At 45.0% G+C, this 10,737-nt stretch overlaps 2 protein-coding genes across 2 annotated transcripts; both read left to right on the forward strand.

Annotated features, from left to right (window-relative positions):
• The first annotated feature begins 258 nt into the window (after nt 1-258).
• LOC124693190 (outer envelope protein 64, mitochondrial-like) lies at nt 259-7,819 on the forward strand. Its single transcript, XM_047226655.1, has 13 exons — nt 259-565; nt 674-826; nt 2,103-2,227; nt 2,944-3,069; nt 3,530-3,715; nt 3,819-3,963; nt 4,743-4,911; nt 5,576-5,710; nt 5,794-5,994; nt 6,926-7,053; nt 7,133-7,184; nt 7,307-7,376; nt 7,701-7,819. Exons 1-13 carry the CDS (start codon nt 300-302, stop codon nt 7,781-7,783), a joined length of 1,839 nt encoding a protein of 612 aa, XP_047082611.1. The 5' UTR covers nt 259-299; the 3' UTR covers nt 7,784-7,819.
• Nucleotides 7,820-8,759: 940 nt separating this feature from the next.
• LOC124690707 lies at nt 8,760-10,477 on the forward strand. The gene is made up of 2 exons (XM_047224059.1): nt 8,760-9,807; nt 9,899-10,477. Exons 1-2 carry the CDS (start codon nt 8,970-8,972, stop codon nt 10,243-10,245), a joined length of 1,185 nt encoding a protein of 394 aa, XP_047080015.1. The 5' UTR covers nt 8,760-8,969; the 3' UTR covers nt 10,246-10,477.
• Nucleotides 10,478-10,737: the final 260 nt, after the last annotated feature.

The following is a 10,737-nucleotide window of genomic DNA, read 5'->3' on the forward strand; positions in this document are numbered from 1 at the left end:
TCTACAAGGCCCGTGCTTGGCTCCCAGGCCGAGCCCACCTTAACCCTACCGGATTGAGCCGTCCACCTGGCGTTCCCCAGGACCACCATCAACTTGTCAAACAAGCCGAAGACCCTTTGCTTTCGTCCCACTGACAAAGGACCCCACATAACCACTTTAATTAAGCTCACCGCCGCCCGAAAGAAAAGTCTAAAAATCATTTCTTTCTTCTTCCCCACTCCGCGCCGATTCCCAGAGCAGAGCACTCCGCCAGCCTCCCTAAACCCCTCCTAGAACCCTAATCCGCCTCCGCCTCCTCCATGGACTCCTCGGCCCGATCGGGCGCCGGCGGCGCCGCGGCGTATTCCACCCCGCGCGCCTGGATCGTCGCGGGCGTCGCCGTCGCCGGGGTCATCGTCCTCGCGGAGGCCGCGCGGCGCCGCCGGCGGTGGCTGCGCGGCAAGTCCGCCGCCCCGCCCGACTCCGGGGCCTTCTGCGACAGCCTCGTGCTCTCCCCGCCGCCGCAGGCCCCGCCTCCCGCCGCGCGCCAGCAGCTCTCGGACCTCACCTTCGCCGTCAGCGACAAGTGAGCGCCTTTTTCTTTCTTGCTTCCTCCTCTGCTTCACTGTTCAGCAGCGGGATCATGGGTTTCCTTCCTGCACTGGTTTGATCCCCTTTGTATTGCGTTTTTTAGCTTCCAGATCGAGGGCTATGTAGCCGGCTTCGGGAACCCGGACTGGAAGAGGACGCACGCGGCCGCGAGCCGCACGGCGGTGGCCGTCACCAACCTGCTGAAGCAGGGGGCGACCTGCGTCGGCAGGACTGTCATGGATGAACTCGGCTTTGGGTTCGTACTTTCTTCATCGATTTTGCTTGATTGGAACGATTTACTACTGTTCAGAATCGTCGGTGCCAGGTTACTGGAAGCCGTTTTGACTATTTTAGAGACCTATAGATGTGACCTTATCATGTATATATGATCTGGAAACTGGAAGGGGAAGTTCAACAATTGGTTGAGTGTGTAGATCATGAGTTTGAAGAATATCATGCCCCCAGCAAAAATCTGAAAGAAAACTGATCCGTTCTGTTCCCCATTTCATTCTGCTCTGTTTCCTAATTCAAGAAAAGTAAAGGCTTTGATAATTGGAAATGCAAGCAATCTAAATTTTGTGTGTTGTCCTCTGTATTATTTCAGACAAAACAAATCATTCAGTTTGCTGCATGCTCAGGCAATTGCCCCAAGGCATTCCCAAATGCACTGCCGTGTAATTTTATACAACTTAAGAACTTTGTGTGAACTGATCCTTACAAGTTGTTGAATTTCTTTAGGGTTTTGCATAGAGAACTGATCCTTACCCAAATGCACTGTCGTGTAATTATTACAACTCAAGCATTTTGCGTGAACTGATCCTTACAAATCTTTGAGTTTATATAGGGTTTCGCAAAGACAATGTTAGATATATACTGGACTAGTTTGTTTTACAAAATTTGCTGGTTCAGGGTACTTCTGTAGATAATTTTGAGGTGCTACAAGTGGATTATTCGGTTGAAAAAATAGGGCAAGCCACTGTTTTTCACTTGAGGTGTGCTTGTTTAAGTCTATATATCTGGAAACTTGATGTGCAGTAAATGACCTTCAAGGAGGAAGCACATAACTGGATCAAACTGTGTGGAACCTTCTTTAGCTATTGATTCAAGTGTTTGGAGTAGGTGTATGATGTCAGTAAAATGGTGCACAAGGTTATTCGTGGTAACAATTTTAAACTTCAGAAGATGCAAGATAGATTCATTTGGCATAGTCAACCCCTGCATCCGTTTGGTGGATGGCCAGCTGATGGTAGCAAAGCTAGCAAAGTTGCTTACATGTTGGGGCTGTCGTAAAATAATTCTCAACTCGACTGCTTGAGTCATAGTTTTTATGCATAAGTTTTGCATCACCTATAGCTAGTATTTTTCTAGTCATTCAATTCAGATTGACACCTGCTTAAATCATTAGAAAGATTCTTTTGTCATATTAATTATTAACAAACCCCAACTAAGACTCGCCAGACATTTATCTACACGATTGCTGCATAAGATCGATGAAGAATTCTTACACTATGTCGTTTAACATGATTTTACAGTGTTACTGGACAAAATTTGCACTACGGAACACCAATTAACCCATCATCTCCATCAGTTGTCCCTGGAGGGTCTTGCAGTGGCTCCGCTGTTGCAGTTTCTGCACAGCTTGTCGACTTTGCTCTTGGTATTTTACTTGTAGATTTTTACTCACTTGAAATTTCCTCCGCCTGTATTTGTACTTATCCGTGTGATGAAGTTTTTTTCCGCGATATGCGTTTGTTTGCTTCACAAAAAACATGCAACCTTCATATGTGATAATGGCTCATGTATCTGTTCTTGTACTCAATTGTTCTTATCTTATTTTCTTACACTCTTATTTGTATTATATACTTCCTTCATTTTAGAAGGCACACATGCTTTCCAAAACTTAACTTTGACCAACGATTATTCCAACTACTATGTGATTTTTCTATACAAAATCTGTATTATTAAAAAGCTTTTTTAATTTGTGTCCAACACTATCAACTTTTATCAAGTTATCAAAATATTGTTGACCAAATTCTTGGTGAAGATAATTCTTAGAAACCTGTGGGCCTTATAAAAATTGGAGGTAGTGCTTGTCCAGAAACCCAGAACAAAATGGATTTTTACATTGCTATGTTTAGTCTGTTCATTGTGATTTGTTAGTTCTCTCTTATGTTTGTTCCTTTTCATACTTTGTGATACTTTTATCGTCCATGATTATTTTAGTACTTGTTCAACTGCTACACATCTTCTCCTTTACTCCATGGATATTTTCTTGATGCAAAGTGAGCCTGGTTATTTTGCATGTTTGGCTCTTTTAGATATCCGTTCATATTCCACATGCAAACTGACCTTTAAGCCCTGAAACTCTTGTAGGTACTGATACAACTGGTGATTTGAGAATACCAGCATCTTTCTGTGGTGTACTTTGTTTCCGGCCTTCTCATGGAGTGGTGTCTACTGTTGGGACCTTAGCAAATTCACAAAGTCTAGATACTATTGGTATTTTCTTACCCTTATTAGTTTTTTATGTCTCATTGTTTATGATGACTTACTGTGACAAGAATATTTAATTATCTATCTGTCCAATAGAAGAAGTTACTTATATGTAACATAGTACCCAACAAACAAGGATAGCTAATGCTGTAAAAATGTGACCAGACAACTAGTATGTTCATAAGCCAATGAAGATCGTTCTGATTCAAACCTCATCATTTCACGTTGAACTGTTTTGTGTGATAATAGATTACCAACTATTTTGGGGGTTCTCAAACTATAAGTGATATATATAGCTGGCCTTATATGATTACTGCTACATCTTTACAAAGTACTATAGTATGTCTATAGATCACAAGACCAGCCTTCACTTAGAGCTAAGAGGCCTTTCATTGCATGCTTTGTTTTCTCCATGGATATCCATGTAGATTGTTTCTTATTCTGCTTGCTTTCTGATCCTTTTTAGGATGGCTTGCACGAGATCCTCGTATTCTGCATCGTGTTGGAGATATTCTTTTACCTGCTGCTGTAGGCGGGTTTATTAAGGGAAAAAGGCAGTTGATTTTTGCTGATGATTGCTTTGAGTCTCTGAAGGTTCCCAGCCAGAAAACTGTGCATGTCATCGAAAGTGCTGTCCTTACATTACCTGGATGTAAGCCATACTGATGTCTCTATTTCTTAAACACATCTCTCATTAGGTTTATTTAGATTATGCAGCCAGATGTGAGACATTCAACTTCACATCTATATTGCAGATCAGCCACCTAAGCACATCGATATTGGCCAGTATATTATTTCAAATGTTCCTAGCCTAAAGGAGTTCTGTGAACCTTCTACAAATATGCAAGAAGGAAATTCGGCCTTGAAAGCTCTATGCACCGTTATGCTGTTATTACAGAGGTTTGTTTCAATAATTCTTGTTCTCCGGTAGAATCAACTGATGAAATCCCAACAAAAGAAATCTGGAAAATGATAGAAAGTATACTGAGTAAGGTCCTTGAAGGATTAAACATTTGTTATCAATAATTCGGATTGCAGTAATGCCCAGCAATGATGTACTTTTGTGGCATTTATCGAAGTTTGCTGAATCACTGTTCAAACTAGTATCCTCTTTGCGGCCTGAATTGACGAGTGAAGAGTCCAAAGTGTTAAAATTTTACATGCCAAGTTGCCTAGGTATTTAGGATAGAAGTGCCAGTTTTACTGGTTCATCCTGTGTTAAATCAGTCAGCCATCGGTTTCAAGCTGGTCATGACCACCATGTTCGCTAGTTGAATTGTACCTTATGCTTTAAATATTTGATTGCGAAATCCTAGAAAGAACAGTGTCCATGAGTTACCTTAGTTGCTAAACTCTTGTCTTCCTGGCTTGCTGATTTAGATCTATACTGTAGGTGGCCTTAACTCATTGATGCTTTTCCACGAGATTAACATCAAATCTTGTTTTTGCTGTTGAGTGGCCTGTCCACACCATTTCGCCATCTATCACTAGATATCGCTTTCCAGCAAGCAGCTTAAATTTTCTTGGATACATGCACAATGTTCAATCGTTTGTGCAGTAAAATCAGATTATTAGTTTTTTTTTGCCATCTACTGTTCTTTTAGTATTGTATTGTTTGCTTAATTGCTTATGAACATGAACTAATCACTTTGAAATTTCTTTTTCAATCAACTATTCAGATATGAATTCAAAGCAAACCATGAAGATTGGGTTAACACTGTAAAACCCAAGCTTGGTCTTGAAATCACTACCCGTGTACTACAAGCTGTAAATTTCAGAGACGATAACATCAAATCTCTTTACACTGTACGTAGTGAATGGCGATCTGCACTCAAGAATCTTCTAAAGGTATTCTGCCACTTGACTCCTTAGTTGTGGATTGAGAGTGTTTGACTACCTTTTAGTTTTGACTTTATTTTATTTAGTTCTCACAGTTGCAATACAGGTACTCAACTATGCCTATTTTATAGTTCCTTTGTTGTAAGGAGTTAACTTGTATAGATCATACTGTGGTACTTAGTGAATATGGGAGTTATTTGTTTGGTACTTGGGCAGCCAAAAACGGTTCTTACTCGACCAACCAGGCACTAGCTCCTGGTGGCATTGTTCAAAGAAGAACGAACTTAGACACCAGTCACTCCAGGGAATAAATTTCCACCCACTTTAGTCGGACTGTAGTGGACGGGTTTAAAACAATATGTTCTTACATGGACTGGATTATGTGAAGAAGGAACTGATAGAGAATCTTTCTATGCATTCCATTACATTCACTCTATGTTAGATTGGAAAAGGGAAACACTGGAATTATTCATGATTTAATTTGGTTGTATCCTTTTTTTTCAAATGATAAAGTATTGATTTTTTGCATGAAACACCATTTATCACACATTGTGTCAACCGTAGGCCTTCATGGTAAATTAATTCAATATTACTCCTTTCCAAAAGTTGCCATTGGTCTGAAGTAAGTGTTCATGATTTTTTTCTGCTTTTTCTTTCACGTGTCGTGATTCAGGACACTGGAATTTTAGTTCTGCCAACCATGGCTGGATATCCTTTAAAAAGAAACTCCAAACAGAGACTATCATCTGAATTTGAAGATAAAATGTACGCATTTGTCAGCATTGCTGCACTTTCAGGCTGTTGCCAGGTATTTTATTTAACCCATTTCAGGTAGTTCTTTGTTTTCCTATAGAATTTACAACCAATTCATGACCCCTTTCGCTTTTACAGGCCACTGTTCCCTTGGGAAATCACAATGATCGTCCAATATCTCTTTCATTTGTAGCGGCTCATGGATCAGACAAGTTCCTTCTTCGTGCTATATCGGATATGTATTCTACTATCCAGGAACAAGTAGTTTCGGCATCAAAGTTGGCACCCCCGCCAGTAATCAACCATGATGTTGATGCATCAGAGCTGTTGAAAGAAAAGGTATATCTCTTTCATTTGTAGCAGCACATGGACCAAGTCTAATTCATTCTTCATGTTACCTTGGATATGCATTTTCCCCTTTCAAGAACACGTAATTAGGCATCCAGGTTGGTACTCTCACCAGTAACCACTGGTGATGTTGATGCGTCATTGCTAAAAAGTTTTTTTAGAAACAATCTGTTGACCTTGGTAGCTAAGGTGTGTGTGGGAAAATGTGTTGGGTGGTGAATATTCCATAGGATCCGATTTCTTATGAGCTCATTGTTCTTGCTACTTCTTGTTGGAAATAATCAAGGTTTATGTGGTAGTTCTCAAGAATTGAGTGAGTCAGTTTACGATTCTGTTAGTTCTGCCTGTTTCCTGTCTAGTCCAACACACTGATTTTGGCAGTTAGTGAGCCTCAGTGCTCATGTATCCCAGAGTGTGAGTCTGTTACTGTGAGTACTATACTGATATATTAGAAGAGGGCGCAATGACTACCAAGCACAAGAATATCAAGACATTTTTGCTTTCGTGTGTTCAATCTTGGGCAAAACTCAATAGTTTTGATTAAAAAAAATTGACCACTATGTTCCAGGTTGATTGCGAATTTAATATTCTGTTTGAATTTTCCAGTCTCTGTCTTTTTCTCTCTTATAATGTTTTTGTGCTTCTCCTATGCTGAGAAATAAATTTTAGTTAAGCAATAATGATTGATTTTTACTCTGAAAAATAATGTTCTTTTGGACTTTTCCTTCTATGCCAAGAATATAAATTTAAAGCAAAGAAACTGCGTTTCTGTCTGAATATTCGTGTATGCTAATTACCAGGACCTGCATCCGGCCCCCACCAAAACCACATAATAACTAAGTAAAAAAATATTTTAGATTTTGTTTGATTTTATGTCATGTTCATAGCTTGCGTCTACAAATTAGTTTTCTGTAATTTACAGGGAAATGATTCTTTCAAAAGAAAACAATGGAGCAAGGCGATTGAGTTCTACTCTGAAGCAATTGAATTGAATGACACAAATGCGACATACTATTGCAATAGAGCAGCTGCTTATCTGGAACTTGGCCGGTATACTTTCTATCATTCACTTTGACCACTTTTGTCTGAAATCAGAACTTTCAAGCTATGTACATTGAATCTTATGCAGTTTCAAGCAAGCTGAAGCGGATTGCGATCAGGCCTTACTGTTGGATAAAAAGGTAAGTGACTTTTTGTTGATTTCTCGTCCGTTCTCCATCGCTACATATCACTACTGTCTTCTGCTGTAATGGCGACATCAGAAATTCACAATTCTTATGTTTTTATGCTGTTGTTGCCTCAGAATGTCAAAGCATATCTACGACGAGGCGCCGCAAAAGAACGGGTTTTGAATCACCAAGAAGCACTCCAAGGTGTGGCAATTTTCTGGCATGTACTTAGTCGTTACTAGTATATCTGATTGAAAATGTGGATCTTTCCTGATATTCTTGCTGGTCGCCAATAACTCACACCCAGTAAAGCTGGAGAAGGATTTACTGGCAATTGTGCATAGCTAGGCTTAACATTGAGTTGACTGGTTTTACTTTCTTTTTGACGAAAGGGCCAAGAGTTGAGTGATCTTATCATAGACGGTCCGTCAAACTAGTTGGCAGCAGAAGCTGAACTTATGCTGTGTAGTGTGTTCGCTCTTCTCAAAAATCCTCTTGAAGGAGCTAAATCTCATTTGTTCTGTACAGATTTCAGGCATGCTTTAGCTTTGGAACCACAGAACAAAGCAGCCCTTGCAGCGGAGAGAAGAATACAGAAGCATCTCAGGTGAACGACGAGGGAGTAGCTCGAGCCCCCAACCTGTGAATTTTTTTTTGGAGACGCGGTTTTGATCGAACTACCTGTGAAGGAAGCCCCTCTGGCCCTCTGTTGAGTGAGAGAAGAGTAGCTCGTGAGCCTGTTGAACAGTTGCTTTCTGTAGTGGCGTGCTGTTGTTCTCATCCATAAATTGAAATTTTGCCATGAATGTTGTTGATGATATTAGCGTCTTATGAGTGCGGCAGAAACTGGCATACACCAAAATGTTGTTGGGGTTAGTTGTCGTGAGAAACACTCCTAACCGAGAGTTTGGTTGAGGTTATACGAAGTAAGCCGATTTGCCTTCAAGAACATTCAGGGTACAGTACAGCGAATGTGATTTCACAATGGCTATCTTCTGTTGAGACCAACTCATCTCGTTTATAATGCATACGCCAGATAGACCGTTGGGATAGCCACCCGCGAGGCATCAACTGGTATGGAGCATAAAAGAGGCCTTTGGAGATTGCATATGCAGTAATATCGAATTAAACGGTCGCTGTTTGGCAGTCTTCAGTGTCATCTACTTGCGTTTAGATCATCCTTATGTTATTTTATGCTTCTGGGCACTAGTATTCTCTGCTTGGCGCTCAGTCGTCATGTAATACTGTAACCTGGTTTGCAATGTTAATATACTTCTATGTTCAAAAAAAAAAAATCTCGTTTATACTGTGTTGGGTTTCTCTGTGTACACCACGCAAAGAAAATCCAAACAAACTGGGAAGTAGATTTCTACCACTCTACCCAACCTCTTCCGCACATTTGTCCGTATAATCGTGACCACAAAAGAAGAGGATAACTCACATAACAGAGGAAGTACACACTCTGTCTAGAAAGAAAAAACAGGAGCCGACGGTCACATCCGTTTCGGCGGGAACTGCCAGAAAACACTGAACACGTAGATCCCCCAACGCATGAACCACGATTTTCCCCGCGCGGCCGGCAAAGGGACAAATACTCAACGTCCGATCGGTTAACACCAGGTCGCGGCAACTGCACCGATGAGTCGCCCAACACGTAGCCGGCGCCGGACGGCGACCGCCAGTTTGTCCCCTCCTTCCACCGCGCGCGACCTTGTGTTTCCCAGCCCAGCTCATTGGTTTGGATAACTAAGCTACCGCCTTTGTCTCTTGCACAGTGCCCCACGGAGATCGATCGGAATGGAGGCGCAGCAGTGGCAGCAGCGCCGCCACCCGCTCCGGACGCCCATGGACCCGCTCCTGTCCCTCGCCGGAAGTTTCTTCTCGGCCTTCTCCCCTTCCTCGTCCACCGAGCAGGGCACCGCCACCTCCACCATACTCCTCCTGCCGCTCCCCGTGGCCGCGGCGCGCGCGCTGTCCGTGCTCCGCCGGCTCGCGCTGCTCGCCACGCAGGCCTTCATCTCCGTCTTCTTCGCGGTCCTCTCCGCGCTCTCGCCCCCGCCACCACCACCACCCCCCTCGCTCGCGCCATCCTTGCCGCCGCCGCCGCGCGCGGACCAGCAGGGCTCGCCGGCGTCCTCCACCAGCGTGGGCCGCGCGCTCGGGCACGTGCTCTGGGTGGCGTCCCGCCTCCCCGTCGCCTCCCGCAAGTACGAGCTCGTGCGGGGCCTCGCGGAGCGCCTCCTCGACGACAACGCGCTCGCCGGCGGCGCGGCGGTCGGCGCCGTGAGCCGCGCCGCGCTGGCCGCCGCGTTCGAGCGCACGCTGCGGCAGCTGGAGGCGTCGGCGACCGGCGGCGGGGACTGGCCCGCGATGGAGCTGGCCGCGCGCGCGGTCAGGACGGGCATGCGGCTGTGGAGGCCGGCGGCCGCGGCCGTCGCCCCGCTGGAGGGCGAGGCGGCGTTCGGCGGCCCCGCGGCCGAGAAGCTCGCCGCCGAGCTGCTGTGGCTCGCGCAGAAGATGGCCGCGTGCGGCGCCGCGCGCGAGGCCGCCGTGCAGCTCGGTGCCGCCCCGCGCCTCGGCAGCCGCGCGCTCGTCGCCGAACCCACGCTACAGGTCGCGCTGCTACGGCTAGCAGGTACGTTATACGTTGGTGCAGAACTCGCCACGCCACGCACATCCATTTCCGTCAGCCTACTGATCGATCGTCAGTTTGCCCTTCTCTGCAGTGTTCCTGTTCAGGCACGCCAACTCGGCGGAGTTCGAGCAGGACACCGGCGACAAAGAGGGCGACAAGGCCGCGGTGGCGGAGCACCGGATGGCGATGCTGCGGTCGTGGCTGCCGCTGCTGTGCCGCGGCAGCACCGGGACGGACGCGCCGGTGCTGAGCGGCAGGGAGAGGGCGGAGATGGTGACGGTGCTGGAGGAGCTCATCGAGAAGCTGCGGTGGGAGCAGCAGGAGGAGGCCCTGGCGCTGTGGCTGCATCACTTCGCCGCATGCCCGGACACCGACTGGCCCAACCTCGAGCGCTGCTACACGCGATGGTACGCCGAGTCGCGCAACCTCCTCGCCTGAACAAGCATCAGCACGTAGTAGGTCTGAGCATTTCTTTTTTGCCTCAAGTGTGTACTGTGATCGAGTTGTGTATATACTCCGTACGTGACAGTATAGTGGCAACAATAACAAGACATAACTACTTGTGTGTTCTGCAATTTGTTTGCTCATAACTCTGTTCATACACAGGGCTGGTGCAAATTTGAAACCCTGTATGGCTGTCTCCAGAGGTATAATGAAACCATATTTTTTATGTGCTCTTACTAACAATCTGAACAAGTCAGACTGAAGAAATCCATTATCGATGATGAACAAGTTCACCAACATTACGCTTGGACGCTGCTCATTAACTGAATCTCACAAGAGCATACAAAGTCCATACTCCTAGGTCTAGCGTCATCCTCATCTTTGGAACACAGAAGCCTTACTACAGTTCTAGCAACCGGTTGTGTCGTGAAATATATCAAGGGTTTTTCCTCCTTGATTTGAATTTGGGCAACAGCAATTGAGACA

The sequence above is a fragment of the Lolium rigidum genome, chromosome 2, assembly GCF_022539505.1.
Source record: "Lolium rigidum isolate FL_2022 chromosome 2, APGP_CSIRO_Lrig_0.1, whole genome shotgun sequence".
NCBI lineage: Eukaryota > Viridiplantae > Streptophyta > Magnoliopsida > Poales > Poaceae > Lolium > Lolium rigidum.